Source organism: Dama dama, chromosome 26 (assembly GCF_033118175.1).
Source record: "Dama dama isolate Ldn47 chromosome 26, ASM3311817v1, whole genome shotgun sequence".
NCBI classification, from domain to species: domain Eukaryota; kingdom Metazoa; phylum Chordata; class Mammalia; order Artiodactyla; family Cervidae; genus Dama; species Dama dama.
The window spans coordinates 48,568,317-48,587,508 of NC_083706.1; the positions used below are offsets into that span (position 1 = coordinate 48,568,317).

Below are 19,192 nucleotides of genomic sequence, written 5' to 3' on the forward strand. Positions count from 1 at the left end.
TTCTATAATGAAGCCCTTTCTGTTCCCATCTGTTTATCAATGCGAACAAGGTTTCTCAGAGTGTACATCTATTAAAATGAAAAATAGAACTGGAATTGGTGTGGAATCTAGTTTGATTCCAGCAATAAATATGTGTCCATGAACAAGAAGTACCATTCATCTCATTAAGAGAAGCCTTTCCAGCAAATCTTTACTTTTTATGTTAAATGATCATTTAACAAAAATGTTTTATTTACACTGTTTGACCAATCTCTACTAAACATCATTGTAGGGATAACTCAAGCCTGAAGAAACTTTTTAAAGACTCAGAACTTTAGGATGAAAGTGCTGTACAATATGATTGAGTGAAGCACAGAATGTAACGTTAGGATGAAATTCTGTGGGGAAAGTGGACGGCAAATAGGAGTAAAAATCCCATCTGTTCAAGAAGATCTTGTTCATGATTCCTTAAAAAAAAAATAGATGATGATGAATATAAATCACAACCTGGATTCCGCTGGATACTGGTACAGAGGCCCACAACAGTTTTATTTTTACACGTCAATATTTAGCACATACTGGAAAATATATTACTCACAACCATTTAAACTAATGATGAAAACTTCTGGTGTCAATTTGAAAATGAGCGAGGGGAGCATTGGCCAACCACAATTCTTAGAGAGACAGCAGCCGAAGTGGTTGAAGGCCACCAGCCCTCAGGGCTAGATGGACCCTGGACCGAGGTGAGACCCATGTTTGCATCTTGGGTCCAGCAGAGATGAGCCGGGTGTTGGGCAGGCAGTTCAGCTCCTCGGGGGCCAGTCCTCAAGTCTAAAACGGCCGTGCTGTTAGACAGATTGGCTGTACTTCTGCAAGAACATGGTCAGGAGCCCCCGGCCCTGGAACCAGACCGGGCTTGAGTGACTCGCCTGGGGTGGGCTAGAATGTGGCTTTGAATCCCAGCTCCCCGCTGTGCTGCCTTGGTCAGGCTGCTCACCCTCCCTGTGCCTCCGTCTCCCTGCCTGTAAAATGGGACCTCCCTGGTGGGGGTGCCTGGCACACGATGAGCATCCCTGAGGACTGAGTATCACTAAAGCATCTGCTTCCAGCTTGCTCCCACGCAGCCGTTCTCATCCTCTCCTGAGCCCCTCGGCCCGGGACTCGGGAGCCTGCCTCCTCGGTAGTGACGGCCCTTCCCCTCGCGCTCATTTATTTCAAGAGCCTTTTCACGCCTGCTGTCGCACGCCCGCCCCGAGCCTCCCCCGGGCCGCTGCCCTGCACAGAAAGTGCCTGCTGTTTTCAGAGCAACCTGGGACTCCTGCCAGGGACTCGGTCCCCCCACGCAGAGGCTGTTGAGGAAGCGGGGCTAGAAACCCACTGCACGACGCGGGTGGAGAGATGGAGTGGAGAATTTCCCATCCTCCCTGGGACGCGCCCCATTCCAGAGTCCAGTCTCAGGCTCGCAGCTTCCCCCACCGGGCTGTCCTCTGGGCCGTGCGAGGGGACGGTTCCTGAACTGTGCCTGGCCCGTGCTGAGCCCATGGGAGGAGGCAGATGAGATGCCTGCACGCTGGTTCTAGCATGGGCCGCCAGCTCCACGCAAACCCCACCTGTCTTCCAGAAACGACACGGGTTCTCCTTCAGAGACTCGGCCCCTGACCCCTGTCACTGTCCACAGCCATAACCGCCTTATTCCTCTGTTGTTTCAAAATGGTTTCCCCAGCTTCGCTCGTGGCTCAGTAGGAAAGAATCCGCCTGCCAATGCAGGAGACGTGGGTTCGAGCCTTGGTCCAGGGTGGCCCCACGGGCCGCAGAGCAGCTGAGTCCGTGTGCCGTGTAACTCCCGAAGCCCACACGCCCTGGAACCTGCGCTCTGCAATGAGAAGCCTGCACTGCAGCGAAGACCCAGCACAGCGAAAAATAAAGAAAGAAATAAAGGTTTCCTGATCACATGACCGGAGAGGTAGTTTGTGAGCCCGAATGGTCGCCTGTTGGATGTGACCTCCTCCCCTACCCCGCGAAGCCTATCTGAGTGGTGACCTATTTATTGAATGAAGGGGTTTTGAATGACACCCGACGTCCCCTGGCCCCCAGCAGCGCTGTCTTCCTGTTAAGTGTGAGGAGGGGATCTAGGGTAGGTGAGCAGAGAGACTGGCAGTCTTCGGAGTCTCAGCGGAGTGTCCGGAGGTCCGAGAACGCTGACTACCTTGGCTCCAGATGGCGACCACGGGTCATCTGGAGTAGGTCTTGGTGGGAGCAAGTCCCTTAAACCTTGGTGGGATGGGACGGGTGTGCTCTGGGCCAGAACCAGGCCAGCCCCTTGAGGCCAGTTACCCACCAGGTTGTCTCCTGGGCCTTCTCCTGTGATGGAGGACGATGTGTCAGTGTCCCCACTGTCCCCGCCCCCAGCGCGTGTCTTCGAGCACCCTTGTGTGCCTGGACCTGCTGCACCGTGGGGACATGGAGCAGAAAACAGCCGTGGGTGGTGTGGTGGGGTCCCCAGAAGGGGGGTGTCTCTTCTCCTCCCAACAACAGGGTCTGCAGTGGTTGGGGTAACCTTTCATGGGGAGGGGGCGAGGGGGCTTGAGCTGCTCTCTTGTTGGCCTATTTAGGACGTTTTCGTCAAACACTTGCTTGCCGGGACATGACAACCAAACAGAGCCCATCCCTAAGGAACCCCTAGCCAGCAGGGGGACACGTGCAGGGAAGGAGGCTGTTAGCTTTGTGTGTGATGAGAACTAAGAGGGAGCATCTAAGTGCTCCTCACAGTGTCTAAGGGGCACCTGGCGGTGTCTCAGGAGAGCAGGGAAGGCTCCCTGGAGGAGGTGTTGACGACTGGACCCCAGAAGGGTGAAGAGGAGTTCTCTAGGGAAGGCGGCATCAGGGAGGCTCCAGCTGGTCTAGAGGATGGGGGCAGGAAGGTGAGTGGGGAGGAAGGCCTCACTGGCAGAGGCCCAGGGTGCAAGGGTGCTTTTGGGGAGCCACAGACACGGCCCGTAAGAGCGGCTGGACTCCGTGTACCATGTGGTGGGGAGAGGCAGGAGGTGGGCAGCGGGGACAGGGGTCCCTGGGGTTCCCACTTCAGCCCTGTGGGCAGGTGAAGCCTGAAAGGTCTGCGATCAGGCCGCTCCATCAGTGGTGCTTGGAGGACTGAGCCTGGCTAGGGGCCCTGGGGGTTCATGGGGAGGGTGGATTTGAGAGGCTCGGGGTGTGGGCAGGGCAGGCTGCAGGCAGTATCTCAGGCTTGCGGGTGGGAGGAGGACCCACCTGGAACCCCTGGGCTTGTTAAGCGCAGGCTGCTGGCCCCGCCCCCGAGGTCCGGGGGCTGGGGCTGAGAGTTCTGATTTCTAACAGGTTCCAGGTGGCTCTGCTGCTGGTGGGCTGGGCGGGGCTCTGGAACCTCGGCTCCAGGCTTTGGGCTCAGGTGGCAGGCGGATCCCTCAGCTGAAGGCGGGGTGCGGGGAGGTGAGGGAGAGAACAGGAAGTCCGTCTCGTGGTTGTGGCTGTCCATCGCCCGTGTCACCACCTGCAGTCCTCAGCCCCCATGTCTCACTTCCTTTCCAGGTGGCACCTCCCTGAGCTTCCTGGTTCTGGTGACAGGCTGCACATCCGTGGGCAGAATCCCAGAGGCCGAAATCTACAAAATCACTGCCACCGACTTTTACCCTCTCCAGGAAGAGGCCAAGGAGGAGGACCGCCTCGCGGCCTTGCGGAAGATCCTCAACTCAGGGGTCTTCTACTTCTCCTGGCCCAATGATGGGTCTTGCTTCGACCTCACCGTCCGGGCGCAGAAGCAGGGTGATGACAGCTCCGAGTGGGGGAACTCCTTCTTCTGGTGAGCCCTGGGTCCCCTGCCCCCGGCGCACATGGAGGGCGGGCTCTGATGAGCAGCTGCACCCTCCGTCTCTTAGCATCGTCCCCGGGCGCGTGGGTTACCTGCGGGAGCTGTGATTGGTGCCCACGCTCTCAGCACAATGAGAGGAAAACTATCCCCCACTGGAATCAGGGAGGGTGTTCAATGTGGCCTTATGTAGACTCCAGAAGGAAAATCTGCCCCTTAACTAAGGAGCAGAAATGGCAGCATCTGCTGGTGCTCTCTGAGTGCCCGGGCCTGTGCTCAGCGCCTCCCCCGCCCCCTCAGTTCTCGTGGTTATCCTCCAGCATACAGACATTTGTAAAGCACTTTTCTAAGTTCTCTGTGGGTCATAACTCACTCACATCTCATAGGAAACAATGAGGTAGGGTCTGTTATTCCCATTTTACAGGTGAGGAGACTGAGGCTTGAATAAGGCAGGGAATTTGAACCCAGGCATCCTGGCTCCAGGTCCCACACTGTTAATCCCACAACCAAACCTGTCAGTTTCAACGGCAGAGCTGAGTCATCCTGCCAAGGTGATGGGCAGTAATGGGCCCTTTCGGGGACCAGCAGGGCATGGATGACCCCTAAATGGGTCAGTGGTCACCCTTTGTGGGCCCTGGGGGTCATGACCTCTGACAGGTCCTATGGAAGACCCGGGGTGGGGGCGCGGTGATTTGCCTACAATGGAGCTGCTCCCATCAGATTTACGAGGAGATTGCCACTCAAGCAGAAGTGATGAAAGTCCTGCTGTTGGAATTGTTTGGAGACGGGGCGTTCTTGGTTCCAGGGCTGGCCTTTGGGGCCTTTCCAGCCCTGAGTCAGGGCTGATGAGGCATCTCTGTGCCCTGTGTTTGTCCCTGCCTCGCTTTGCCCAAACAGAGGAGCTCACAGGTTTCCATTGACTGTTAAGTGTACTTTCCTTGGTGTTTGGGACCCCACAAGTGAGCTCCTGACTTCCACTTGGAGAAAGAGGAGTTCACAGTATCCTTCCATATGTGTCCGTGCTCCCTGTTCCCCAGATCCTCTTAGGTTGTCTGGTTATGTGAGGTTTGGGGGGTAGTAGAAATGGCAACCCACTCCAGTGTTCTTGCCTGGAGAATCCCAGAGATGGCGGAGCCTGGTGGGCTGCCGTCTATGGGGTCGCACAGAGTTGGACACGACTGAAGTGACTTAGCAGCAGCAGTAGCAGCGTGCTCAGACTTCAAGGACATGAATCTTGTTAAAAATGCAGATTCTGATTGAGGGGCTGGGGCCCGAGACTTGCATTTTCAGCAAGGAGCTGACGCTGGCGCCAGGGTCGCTGTTTCAAGGACCACACTCTGGATATCAGGTCGGGCGGATGGTGTGTCTGTGAATCACTAGTTCTGTTTTGCAGGTGTATGTGCTCCTGAAGGGAGCCCAGCTCAGGGGCGCAGGGGCTGTGGATTATGAAGGGGTCTTTGTTAGGCACTGGGGCCATTTTCAGCCGGGAAGGTCTGATGAGCCGAGGCTAGAGGTCTCAGAAGCTGTAACAAGCCTTGAATGCCTGGGGAATCTGGGTCTCCCTTGTACCTGCTCTTCCCAGGCCGCCTCATGCCAGCTCTGTGGTTGGAGATTTGAGGTGCACAGGGAAGAGGAAGACAGAGTGGGGAATCCCCGAGTGAAGACTGAGAGGGACTTGGGAAGGGGTAGGCCCCAGGTGGACACTAGGCTGTCCTCAGTTGGCCAGGAGAAGCTGGTCCTGGAGGGTGTGAAGCTCCCGGGTCGTCCCTCACCCCACAGCCCAGGGCGCGGTGTTTGGGCTCAGGGTGGCACCGGTGGAGCTGACCACAGCTGAATCAGGCCCAGCTGCATGGTCACGGGCTTGATTGCCTGAACCCACCATTTGGGGTGCTGTGTTCAAGGTCTGAGCCCATATCTGGAGTCAGATGGGGTCAGCAATGGACGTGGCTGGTGCATGAGGGAGAGGGTTTGGCATTTTTCTGGGTGGTTACTGTTCCCTACTGATAACTGCTTCCTGGTACAATCAAGTCCTGGAAGGAGGTGCAAGCTCTTTTCCTTTATAGGTTTGGGTTTCTTCCTTCGAGGTTATGAGCCGTCCTCCTACAGGGGGTCAGGCCATTGTGACTACAACAGAGATTATTTAGAGTTGCCTGTTTGGCGGAAAGTTGCTTTGACCCCTGGTGACTGATGGCAGCCATCACTGTGTGGCGGAAGACCCTGGAACATTCTGGAGACCTTCCCTTGATGCAGATTTAATACATGGGTTACTAAAGTTGATTTAGTGCAGATGTGAGAGCTGGACCATAAAGAAGGCTGAGTGCCAAGGAATTGGTGCTTTCAAACTGTGGTGCTAGAGAAGACTCTTGAGAGTTCCTTGGACTGCAAGGAGATGAAACCAGTCAATCCTAAAGGAAATCAACCCTGAATATTCATTGGAAGGACTGATGCTGAAGCTCCAGTACTCTGGACACCTGATGCAAAGTGCTGACTCACTGGAAAAGACTGATGCTGGGAAAAATTGAGGGCAGGAGGAGAAGGGGATGACAGAGGATGAGATGGTTGGATGGCATCACCGACTCAATGGACATGAGTTTGAGCAAGCTCAGGGAGATGGTGATGGACAGGGAAGCCTGGTGTGCTGCAGTCCATGGGGTCACAAGGAGTCAGACACGACCGAGCTGCTGAACAGCAACAAAGTGGTTTATCAGCTCAATTTCAGAGAGGGATTCAGAAGAGGGGAAGGTGTTTTTGTAAAGTGATGTTTCGTGCTCATCATTCTCCGGGCAGCCCAGCGCCCTGGAGTGAGAGCTAGGACATGGCCCTGCTTCCCGGGGGGCAGTATGTCCTCAGTGCCCACGTGCCGTGTCGGGGAGGAGGCTGGCCTGAGAGCGGGGAGTGGCTTGCCGCTTGGAGAAGCCGCCTGGGATGTCAGAGCTCACAGCACACTTCTCCAGAAATGAGGGCACTGCGTCTTTGATGAGGGCTCGGGGCAGGAATGGTGCTGCCATTTTAAATACAGAGCGCACTGTGATCTAGATGTGCTCGCTGCCCTGTGGGGGTTCCTGCCTCCCAGGGGGGCAAGATAAGGACCTCAGAACTGCACAGCACGGGTCCCCTGGGTGAAGCGTGTAGAGTCTGGAAGCAACCTGAGGTTTGCGTACCACCCGCAAGCCCCACTTCCAGCCATCACCTGCTCAGTAAGCTCCCGTGGGTGTCGGGGAGGCGAGTGAGACACGAGAACAGGTATGACTGGGTGCGGGTGCAGCTCTACACGTAGGGCCTTCGGCAGGAGAGGCTTGGGCTGAAGAGTACAGCTTCCATGCCACACTGCTGCTTACTAGCTCTGTGACCTTGGGCAAGCGTTTCTCCTCTGTGCCTCAGTTTCTTCATCTGTAAAATGGGGTGAATGATAATGCCTGTACATAGGCTGATACAAGGATGAAATGAGTCGATTTGTCCCAGAACACTTAGAATGGAGCTCGGTGCCCTTTCTAAGCTCTGGCTGTTATCCCATGAAGATCATCATGGATGTCAGAGACCCAGCACCATCCACTGGGTTTGGGGAGGAAGTACTGGAACTTTAAGTTTTATGTTCATCTCATCATTTTTATTTAATTCCCATTGCTTTGTAATGCTCTCATGTTCACCTTGTAGGATCTGTATATAATTTAAATAAGCATGCATGTATTTAATTATTTTTATCATTTGTCATTTATCATTATTCTTTCATCATAAAACATGCTTAAATTTTTACCGAAGGGAGTTATGTTCAAAAACTGCAGAAGCCACTGGTGTAAACAGAGGCTGCTCTGTGGTTCCCTGAAAGCCCGGCAGCTGGCTGACACCCGCACCTGCATTCCAGCCACTGCTGCTGACACCCAGGAGCAGCGGTTTCCCGCTGCCCAGGTGCTGGTGGCCCTGCCGTTTGGGGTGCCTCTAGAGCACGCAAACATCCTTGCTGCATGTCCTGAGTGTGGAGTCACGGGGCGTGTGCAGTGCAGGAATACGGCCCCCAGGCGCCTCCCCTGCTTGCCATGGGCACTGTTTCCTGGAGGCTGTGAGGCAGTCCTAGTCACCACGGGCTCCGTTTTGCAGGAACCAGCTGCTGCACGTGCCTCTGAGGCAGCACCAGGTGAACTGCTGTGACTGGCTGCTGAAGGTCATCTGCGGGGTGGTGGCCATCCGCACGGTGTACGCCTCTCACAAGCAGGCCAAGGCCTGCCTCATCTCCCGCATCAGCTGCGAGCGTGCCGGCGCTCGCTTCCACACCCGCGGCGTGAACGACGACGGCCACGTGTCCAACTTCGTGGAGACGGAGCAGGTCAGTGCCCAGGCCAGGCTGGGGTCCCCAGTGGCTCCGAGTGGAAGCACCCATGCTAATGTGTTTCCACTTGGGGTGTTGGGGGCAGTTTCTGATGAGCGTGGCTCCTCACTCTCCCAGGAGAACAGAAAGTGTCACTGGGGCTGTGTCTGCAAGAGTGGCCTCTGGTTTGCACGATGTTCTCTTTCTTGATTCTCTTCTCATGCTGGAAAAACGTTGCTTACCTGGGGTATTTTCAGCTGAAAAGCAGCAGGAATTTTTGCTGTGATCAGGAAGGGTGGTGGTTATTCAGAAAGCAGCGGATGGATGAACCAGTAGGATTTGAAAATCTTTTTAAGACAAAAGTAAATAGATGAACGGGCTTCCCAGGTGGCTCAGTGGTAAAGAATGTGCCTGCAATGCAGGAGACGTGGGTTTGATCCCTGGATTGGGAAGATACCCTTGCAGAAGGAAATAGCAATTCACTCCAGTATTCTTGCCTGAAGAATCCCACGGACAGAGGAGCCTAGCGGGCTGTAGTCCATGGGGTCACAGAAGAGTTGAACGTGGTTTAGCAACTAAACAGGAAACAAAAGTAGATGAGTAATGGCAGGATGAGAGAAGAAAGTTTTTCATTCTTGATCTGCTGAGGCTTCATCCTAGAAGCAAGTCTTTGCATCTGGGGTTTGTGAAAGTTCCGTGTTGGGCATCAGTTGCTTTCAGCTCCAAGGGATAGAGTCATCTGTTTAATCTCTTACTGACTTCATCACCGTAAATTCTGTTCTCATTCCCAGAGATGCTGTCTTACATCTGCTTTATTTATGTTTTTTGCTAACATGCGATTTGTAGGATAATACCACCGGGTAGACTGGCAGTGGAATAAGTCATAAAGGAAAGCCCACGAAAGGTGCAACAATGGTGTTGCCGTGCGTGTCAAGCTGCAAACAGCCCCTGTTTAGTTAGTGGAGATGTGACTTTGCATCCCCTCCTGCTGCAGCCGCACCAGGTGGTTCCCACCAGGACTTGAGCAGTTTAATTCAGCACAGGTTTGAGTCCCTCCCTGCCCTTGGTGTGTGAGCTGCACCTGCCTGGGCTTTCTGAGGGCACAGTTCGGGGGAGGGCCCTCTAGGGGTCAGATGCTGAGTAGGAGGACCTCAGTCAGCAGCCCAAAGATGAGTGACAGGGGCAGTTTCTTGCCTGTGACTTCTGTTTTCCCACTATCTGCTCTCCTGGACATAGATGACACTGGTAAATGAACACCTGCTTAAAAATGACAGAGGATGGGACTTCCCTGGGTGGTCCAGTGGCTAAGACCCTGCACGCCCAATGCCGGGGGCCTGGGTTCGATTCCCGGTCAGGGGACTAGATCCCACATGCCACAACTATGACCAGGCACACCCAAAGAAATATTTTTTAAAAACTGAAGAGAGGAAACGTGGCCCCTATCTCCTCTCTTATAACCATGAGGTTTTTTTTTCATTTATTTTTATTAGTTGAAGGCTAATTACTTTACAATATTGTAGTGGTTTCTGTCATACATTGACATGAATCAGCCATGGATTTACATGTATTCCCCAATGAGGTTTTTTTAAAAAACAAATGTTTGTTTTTGGCTGCCTCGGGTTGTATTAGTTGTGATGTGTGGCTCCTCATTGAGGCACGTGGGCTTCCCTGGGCTTGCAGTTGTTTCTCTCTAGTTGCAGCATACTGGCTTAGTTGCCCTGAGACATGTGGGATCTGAGTTCCCCAACCAGGGACTGAACCCGCGTCCCCTGCATTGGAAGGTGGATTCTTAACCACTGGATCACCAGGGAAGTCCCTCAACCAGTTTTGTTTTGTTTTTAATTGGGGCCCCATCCACCGTGTCTTGTCAAGTAAGTCGTTAGGAAAACAACTGCTCTCTTGATCACTGTCTGTTCCTAAAAGACAAGACATTTAAACACTGAAAATGTCAAGAAGATGGTGGTACTTTCCTGGAGCTGGTTGTAACAAGTACCACAAATTGCAGGGTGGGGTAAGTTGGGGGTGGGGGTGCTTAAAGTAGCTGAAATGCATTGTGTCTCAGTTTTGGAAGCCAGAGTCCGAAATTGGGGCGTGGGCAGGGCCGTGCCCCTTCTGGAGCCTCTGGGGGAGGGTCCACCTCTCCTCGTCCAGCTTCAGGTGGCCCGGCCGTGGCAGCATCGCTCCAGTCTCTGTCTCCCCGTCCACATGCTTCTTCTCCCCTTCTCAGGACACCAGGCAGGTTGGATGATGGTGTCCTACCCCAACCTGACCGTGCTTACCTAATCGTACCTGCAGTGACTCTTCCGTCCAAATCAGGTCACATTTGCAGTGCTGGGGGTTAGGACATCAGCATATCCTTTGTGGGTGGGGGGGACACAATTCAGTCCATTGCAAGAGCATCATCTGACCTTAGCAGGTTAGGACTCTGCTTTAAATGCAGTACAGTTAGCTATATGAGAAATCCCTACAGTCCTTGCTTTTCTCATTTCTCTACAGACAGGCTTTGGGCCTCTGCTGTTTGTTTCATCTAAGGTGTCTGCTGACTTGCATTGGTCCCCCGCCTGCCCAGTTTCTGGGCTTGCAGGCAGGGACCTTGTCCCCTTCAGTACCGCGTGGTGGCCCAGCGAGGCTTTAGAGATGACCTCACCTGCCTCTCGGCTCCTGGTGTCTGCAGCCCCCCGGTGATTTCATTTTCACAGACCCAGACGGGGCAGGAGGTCGTGGGCTGGTAGCCAGGGCAGTTCCTCGTGGGGCGTGTCCATTTCAGGCTGCTGCGCATGGGTCCCGTGTTTTCCACCAACAGGAGGGAGGGGCCGGGGATGGTTCACGCCATCGGGGCCCCCCCAGCCCCAAACAGCCTGACCGCCCTGGCATGTGGGGGAGAAGGGGACCCCGGGGAGGAGTCAGTTCCCAGAGCCGATGCCAGGAGCATCCTCGTTTGCAACCGGATGTACATCCTGAGTTTGATCGTGAGCCTGCCGGCTGGGGATGCCACAGGAAGGAGACAGACCAGCTGGCCCCTCGTGGGTGGGCGTCTGCATCTCGGGGGTGTCTCCCAGGGTGAGCAGTCAGTGCTCAGATGCCAGCCTCCTGCCTGGAGAGAGATGAGAAAGACATCAGAGCCAGTGGGGGCAGGGGCAGGTCTGTGTGCTAGGAGGAGCCGGAGCGGAAGTCCTGCGGGGGGAGAGGAAGACAGTGTTGTCTGCTTGCTGACCTGGCATTAAGAGAAACAGCAGGGTCTGAAAGCCCACGTCCGCACCCAAGGGTGGCAGGTGGCAGGTGGCAGCTTTGGTTGGTACTGAGCCCGAGGCAGGAAGGCGCCCTAACTCCGGCGGCTCAGCCCCTTGTGATGCCAGCGGGTCACCTCCAGCCTGTGTCCCCTGCTAACGGGCTGGGGGGCGTCAGCCCCTAGTCGTCGGGGAGGGGGCTCCATAGCAGACGCCCGAGGGCGGTTTATGGGCCGCGGTGCCCCCGTCGTCCAGCCAAGGGATGGGGCGAGATGGAGCCGGCTGGAACCCTGACACAGAGACTCTCAGGAGCAAATGGGCTTCTCCTGAGTCAGGCTCTCGGGAAGCCAGAAAAGGGAGGTGTTTTCAAACCACCCACTCCTGCCTTTTATGTTTTTTCCCTCAGAGGAAAGAACAATCTTTCTCCGTCAAGGCGGGCTGTGTGTGTGTGTGTGTGTGTGTGTGCGCTTTGTGGGTAGGGGGCTTTTGTGGGGGGCACGGGGGGCATGCCGGCATATGTATGCTGTGATGTGCTTGTGTGCACACGTGTATACGTTGAGTGCGCATTTGTGCTCTGAACGCGCATCAGCGTGTAGGCGTGGATGGCATCTTGGTCTCCCTGGAGTCAGAGGAAGGGTCTGGAGTCTTGGCCGCTCAGCTGGAGGACCTGCCCAGTGGGCGTGCTCTGCCACTGTGACTCAGCCCAGAAAGTCCCCTCATCTACCCCAAGAAAGCAAAAGCTAAAGATAAATATTTGGCTCGTGAAGATAAGGCCACTAATTAATCAGGGAGGTCGGGAGGGACGTGAGGGCAGACCTGGAAAGAACTGGTTTGCAAACACCTCATCCTGCAACAGAAGTTCAGCCGAAAGCCTTTTAGAGAAAAGCATCAGAACCAGTGGCGAGTCTTCCTGCTGTCCCTTTCTCTTGGGGGTTGTTGGGCCGCTGCTCCCACCTCTCTGTGAAAGAGGGCATGCAGGTGCCAGGTCCGGGGTCCCAGGCCTGGCCTTGAGCCACACTCCGCTGTGACTCCCCCTCCCTCTTCCCGCCTGCTCTGCGGCACCCCCACCTCTGTCTGTCCCCACCCCCCAGATTCCCTCTCCTGCCTGCATCCTGACCCCTGCCTGACTAGCTCCCTCTCCTGCGGGGCCTCGTCCATACCTCTGTGACCACGTGACGTAAACTCCGTTGAGAGAGGGAAACTGAGGCTGGAGGTGGTTAAAGAACACAGCCAGGGTCACCCCGCTGGTCGGATGAGCATGGGACCCAGGTTGGTCATGACCCAGAGCCTGCAAGCTCACCTGTGTTCACCCTTCATCTTGCCGCCCCTCCTCTCCGCCAGGTGTCCGCTGTTATCTTTGTGAAGCCAGGCCACAGGTGTTGAATCTTCGCTAGTGTCAACACCTGTGTTCTTTCGCCCAGAAAGGAAAGCCCTGCAAATCCATCACTACTGGGTGACAATCGGGGTTGTCCTGTCACCTTGGAAACCAAGAGGCGGGTGTTCCTGAGGACAGGATGGGGCACAGAGCGAGGTATTTTCATGCGGGAGGAGGAATGGAGGAATCTGGAGGCATCTTTCCTTCCTGCCCCAGGCGTGGGGTCTGCAGTGCTGGGACTGCCTGTCGGGGGTTTTCCTGAAGCTGGTTCTGTGCGAGTTCCAGCTCAGGAAGGGCGTGGTCTAACTCTGGAAGCAGTGCTTTTAGCGCTTGTTAAATAAAGTGAGGGTGACTTCATGGTAAGGAATCTGCCTGCCAGAGCAGGAGACATGGGTTCGATCTCTGCGTCGGGAAGATCCCCTGAAGAAGGAAATGGCAATCGACTCCAGTTTTCTTGCCTGGGAAATCCCATGGACCAAGGAGCCGGGAGGACTACAGCCCATGGGGTTGCAGAGAGTCAGACACGGCTCAGTGACTAAAATAACAACAAAATAAAGTGAAGGATAATAGTTCCTTGAAAGCGAAAGTGTTAGTAGTTCAGTCATGTCCAACTCTTTGGGACACCGTGGACTGTAACCTGCCAGGCTCCTCTGTGCATGGAATTCTCCCGGAAAGAATACTGGAGTGGGTTGTCATTCCCTCCTCCAGGAGATCTTCCCGACCCAGGGATCGAACCCAGGTCTCCTGCACTGCAGGCAGATTCTTTACCATCTGAGCCACCAGGGAAGTCCTTAGCATACACCAAATCCTGGGCTCTGTTACGAGTTTCCTTTACATGGAGATGTTGGCCAAATTGGTGATCTCTCAACAGTCTGGACGTGTGTGTGGTTGTATGCATTTAATTTCCTTGTAGCCAACAGCACCTTAAACAGCCTGCTGACTTTCTTCTGCTTTTGTCAGTAAAACAGTGGCTGGTAACCCTCTTGCTGGTGATCAGTATCTGGAAACAGACAAGTTCTTAACCCAGTGCATTTTTTCCTTTGGAGATTAAGGGATAGAGTTTCAGCCCAACCTAATGACGACCAGGCTCATGTGGTTCCTGTAGTCCAGGGAACCTTCACGTCTAATGTTCAGGTCCTCCACTGCAGAATTACTAATGCATGTGTGATCTGAGTGTGATCTAGCCGCATGGAAAGCTACTCTGTGAGGGAGCAGACCGGTAAGAAATGGAAAGGGCCAGCAGCATTGCCTGGGCCGGCCCTGCCAGGCCAGGGTAGAGTTACCCAGATAAAGGGCAGCATCTGATAGCTGCCGCGGCCTCCCCCTCATGATGCTCAGGACCGTACTTTTTGTCCTTTTAGACCTCCCTGGCGCTAGAGCATCCGTGGGGGCCGGCAGGCAGGTGAAGAGCTGGTATGCCCTGAAGGAACTGTGTGCGGTGGGGGTTGGGGGGAGATACTTTAACTTGTAAGAATCGTCTGTGTCCTGCAGGTGCTGGCACCCTGGAAGCTTGTGGAAGGGGGGTGTGTGTGTATGTGTCTGTGTGTGTGTAAGCTTGTGGAAGGGGTGTGTATGTGTAAGCTTGTGGAAGGGGTGTGTGTGGGGGGGGGGAAGCTTGTGGAAGGAGTGTGTGTGTGTGTAAGCTTGTGGAAGGGTGTGTGTGTGTGTGTAAGCTTGTGGAAGGGGTGTGTGTAAGCTTGTGGAAGGGGTGTGTGTGCATAAGCTTGTGGAAGGGATGTGTATGCAAGCTTGTGGAAGGTGTGTGTGTGTGTGTGTGTAAGCTTGTGGAAGGAGTGTGTGTGTGTGTGTGTGTGTGTGTGTGGACTCCGTGACACGGTTAGGAGCACAGCGGCGTGGGGCCAGGACTGACTGTGAGGTCAGGTCAAGTCTGGACTCGCGTGGTCAGATGCTGCCAGCCGGGCTTTGCGCTGCCGCTGGTTCCTTTCATTTCCTCTGGTCCTTTTCCAGTGGCGCCTGCTGCTTGGCCAGCTGACTGGCTGGCAGTCGAGGGCTTCCAGGAAGGTCTTAGTTAAGTCCCAGAGCCCGTCTGCTTTTGTTCCTGAACCTGCTGGGGAGGGGACTGCGGGGCTTTTTGGGGAAGGTGGGTCAGGTTGTGGGGATTCCCATCCGTCCTTGGAGGCTGGGGGTTGGCCAGCAGGCCCATGAGTTGGGCTGGCCTGCAGGGCGGGGAGCGGCTCGGCCAGGCGGGGCGAGGGGCAGAGGGCGCCCCAGCCGGCGGCTGCCCTTCGCTCTGGCTGGTGTCAGGTCTCAGCAGCCGGATCCCGTTACCCGGCCCCAGGACATTCACTTTCATTGAAGAATACCTCTCCCCTTCTGTCTCCCTGCGCTGCAGACGATTTACATGGATGATGGCGTGTCGTCTTTTGTCCAGATCAGAGGCTCCGTTCCGCTGTTTTGGGAGCAGCCTGGGCTTCAGGTAAGTGATCAGAAAGCCTGTCTGGGCGTGTCCTTGTTCACCTGCTCTTGCACACCGGTGTGGGTTGTTTCATCGCATTTCTTTCCTGGCACAGTTTCAGGTCTTTCTCCCCAGCCCAGCTGGATTGAGCTGAGCTGTCAGTGTGTGTGCACGTGTGCGTGACTGTGCACATATGCGTGTGAGCATTGCACGTGTGTGTGGTGTTGTCCACAGAGATGCTGTATATATTGTGTGATTTTTCCCACCTCGAGCTCCCTGATGACACTGGTGAGGTGGGAGTTCTCTGTGGGTAAGTGGACCACGTCGTGTGATTGCTGTTCCCTTCGCTCAGACCCCAGTTCAATGCGTTGAGAATGTGGCCTCCGATGTCCTTTGAGACCTGTGACCCTCCTGGGAAGCTTTGGGAGGTTTTGGGGGGCGCCAGCGGCTGTGTGGCAGGTCTGGCGTTTGGAGGTGCCTGTTGCTGGGCCACGTGAGAACTGCACACAGGTTTCTCGTGATTTCTAAAAATACCCCTCACTGTCCCACACGGGGCTCTAGGCGGTGCCAGGGCTGTTTGGCCTTGTGTCTCCTGGGAAGTGTTCAGGGTGTAAGGCCAAGTACACGTTTGTCATCAACCCAACAGCACACAGCCCCATTGAGTGAGTTCCTACCCGGGAGGGTCTGGGCCACGTGGACCTGAGATCCCTCCATGCCAATCCCCCTGGACCTTCCTCCCGGGCCAGAGGGGACGTGGGTGCCCTCAGGAGACCCCTGTGCCCGGCTTCCATGGCCTTGGCCCTTCTTCCCGAGGGCTCGAGGCCCAGGGCCACCTTCCAGGTCCTTGGGAGCGTTGGACACACTGGGTCTCACCGCCCTTGACCTGACCTGGCCTCACCTGTGGGCACCTTGCCCTCACGTTGTCATCGTGCAGTTGGCAGCCGTGGAGAGGAAGCTTGTCCACCCTTTGGGGAGACAGGTGGGCGAATGTCTTACGTGGGGCTCTGAGTTCTTTGGAAAAAGCTCTGAGAACGTACAGTTTCTCCAACAGAAAGGAACACCTAAGACGCATGCGGCAGCTGGTGGCTTTAAGTGGCTGCAGAGAAAGGCACTCCCGGGGATGGATGGAGTGTTCTCTGGAGCCCGTCCCGAGAGAGCTGTGTTTTTAAACAGCTCAGCTGAGATATAATTTACACAGAGAAACCCAGAGAAGCCTGTGAAGTGTGCAGTTCTCTGGGTTTTAGTCCATTTACAGAGTTGTGTAACCGTCACCGTGGTCTAATTTTAGAACACATTCTTCACCACCGAGAAAACCCTGCGCCCATCAGTGGTCACTCCCCATTCCCTCCAGCCCTACCCAAGGCCTCGACAACCACTCATCTATTTTTTGTCTCTATGATTTGCCTATTCTAGACATTCTAAAAGGGGTTTTGAAGTTTAATTTTCTTTAGATGTGGAGTTTTCCTGGGGGTGGTGGTGGTTATGAGAGCATCTTAGAATTTGGGAAGGACCTTTAGAAATTCATCTGTTTCAGCCTCTCACCCAGTTTGGGGTTCCTCTTCCAGGCTCGAGGTCATGATTCGGGATGGCTCCATCATTATTAGCTAGTTTCTCCTTGCCTTGCATAGTTGCCACACGAAGTCTGCGTCCTCGGACCTTCATGGTCCCCCTTTCTCCACTTCATCTTCTCCAGGACCCTCCTTCACCCTCTCTGTCTGTTCTAGGACTCTCCATGCTCTGGTCTCCCTCTTCTGAAAACAAAGCTTGTCATTCCCTTTAATTTCAGTCTTCACGTTGAACCCGCAGATGCTCTAGATGCAGCCTGACCCTGCCATGGAGCAACCGTCTCCCAGTCTGACTTGGACCAGCATCTGTGGACCTTGGGTGGCTCGCTTTTCTGCAGTTAGAGCACCTCTTAGACTCATCACGCTTGTTAAGGCTCCTCCACGGCCTTTGTGGTTCCTTCAAAATAAGTTTCAAAAGACTTCAGTGTTCATGCATCTTAAGGATTTTCTAACCTTTGGGTTTGATACCCGTGTTTACCCTCTAAATATTATTCCACATCAAAGGCAGATGAGATCCTCTGCAGGGCGTTAGCTCTCAGTCACCTTACCTGGACTATCAGTAGCAAGTCTGATCATCAGTCCTGGTGGTTTTTTCCATTTTGAAAAACTCTCACTCCATCTTCACTTAGGTTAAATGAACAGTGCAAAGATTTGGGGGTGAATAGCTTGCCTTTTAAGTTGCAGTGTTGCAGCCTTTACACTTGCCCCAGGGAGCAGTTGAGCCCTGGTGGGGTGGTGGGGTGGGGTATGGGAATGTGCAGAGAGGTCTGTGGATGGTGATTTGTCTACACGTTTCACAGGCCCAGGACCTTCCTTGCAAACTTCTGAGTCCCGACTGGGTTGTTTCCAACAACCACATTCCTTTCACCGTTCATCTTTGTCATGTCAGCAAGTTGTGCTGTTTATAAAGAGCCACATTGAAAGCTAGTTGCTCTTCTGGTCTGGTCTATTTAGTTATGTTTTTATATAGGGTTCGTTAGAAGACTTTGCTGCTCTTGTCGCTTTAGCGTCTTCCTCCCTGTAAGATGTGGAGAAGGAAATAGCAACCCACGCCGGTACTCTTGCCTGAAATCCCATGGATGGAGGAGCCTGGCGGGCTGCAGTCCATAGGGTCGCAAAGAGACACATGCAGAGACAAAAGCCCAAGTTGCACCAGGAGAGGTGTGGCTCTTTGCGTCCTGTGAGTCGAGCAGGAGTTTCACACTGAGTCCCCACGAGGATGCTGTGTGGTGTAGCGACAGTGTCCTCACCTCTCTGAGTTCACGTGCAGTGCAAGGACCAGTCTCCTGGCTCTTCCACCACCTAGCCCTCATACACACCCCCGGGGAAGCCATTTATTCATCCTGCAGACGCTGATCGCACGTCTGGTATGTTCAGACACTTGACACCAGAAGTTGCCCCTGCCTTCGGGGAAGAGGGGACAGGACGTGATGGTGTGGTGTGAGCAGAGCCAGGAGAGAGGGCAGCTGAGGTCCGTATGCTGCTGGGGCGGGTGTCTGAACTGACCTGGGAGGGATGGGGTGGGATCACGCCAGCCAGGAAGGCAGAGGGGACCACGACGCAGATGCTGCAACCCCTGTGTCAGACCACATCCAGGAACCGTGCTGGCTCGGCCACCTACCGCTCGGCCTGGGGGACAGGCTTGTGGTGAAAGGGGAGGCTGGAGAGGCCAGCGAGGTCCCGATGAACGTGGGCTTTGTACGTTACACTGAAAAGATTGAATTTTGCCCCAGTGGGGCCCAAATTGCCGCACGTTAAAACCACTGGGCAGCTCATAAAATTCCTGGTGCTCAGGGCACGTGCTATCCCAGTTACATCACCACGGGCGGGAGCAGCCATCCATGCTGTTTTGAAGATGCTTAGATGGTTCCAGTGTGCAGAAGGCTTGGGAACCACTCAAGGTTATCGTGGTAAACCAGTTTTTCTGGGGCCAGGAGGGAGAAAGTTTGGGTTTGTTGCCTTTGCCCATTTTTGTAGTATAAATACTCCCATCATGGCTGATTTAAAGCCAGTGGCTTAACCGTGGAGCTGGGGCACACCATGGCTTGTGAAGATAAAGGTAAAGCCACCAGGTAGGACGATTGCAAGGATCCAGACCAGAAGGGCTGGCATCTTTAACTAAGGGAGGGGCGGGGAGATGTTTGAAGACGCCCTTTGTGGCTCTGGGACCCTGTCAAGAGCTGGTGGAGACTCCGTGTCCACCCAGCCAGGCGCTATTCTTCCAGCCACTCCCAAAGGCTCAGCCTGGAGCGTTTAGGATCGCACCTCTGGCTTTAGGGACCAGACGGGGCTGGTTGGCCACGCGTCCAGCTGTCTGGGGGAGGAGGGTGGGTGAAGGAGGAGGAGGGAGACTAAAAAAAGCAGCGAGGTCAGTTCCTGTGTGCGGGGCCAGCAGTGGTTTCTTTCCAGCCCTGCCGGAAGCTGCTCCCTGCGGCTCTGACCCACAGCGGCCTCAGGACTAAGTAACATTGGCGAGGGGAGCTGCA

General features: G+C 54.6%; 1 protein-coding gene across 3 annotated transcripts in view; it reads left to right on the forward strand.

Moving 5' to 3' along the window:
* SYNJ2 (synaptojanin 2) overlaps positions 1-19,192 on the forward strand; it is a 103,401-nt gene that overhangs the window by 41,084 nt on the left and 43,125 nt on the right. For all 3 annotated transcript variants that reach the window (XR_009690679.1, XM_061130224.1, XM_061130225.1), the window contains exons 3-5: positions 3,544-3,814; positions 7,916-8,141; positions 15,079-15,162. Coding sequence is in view for 2 of the 3 variants with exons in the window: in XM_061130224.1 (XP_060986207.1) it covers positions 3,544-3,814; positions 7,916-8,141; positions 15,079-15,162 (581 nt within the window). In the remaining variant the exon portion in view is untranslated. The remainder of the gene's footprint in view (positions 1-3,543; positions 3,815-7,915; positions 8,142-15,078; positions 15,163-19,192) is intronic.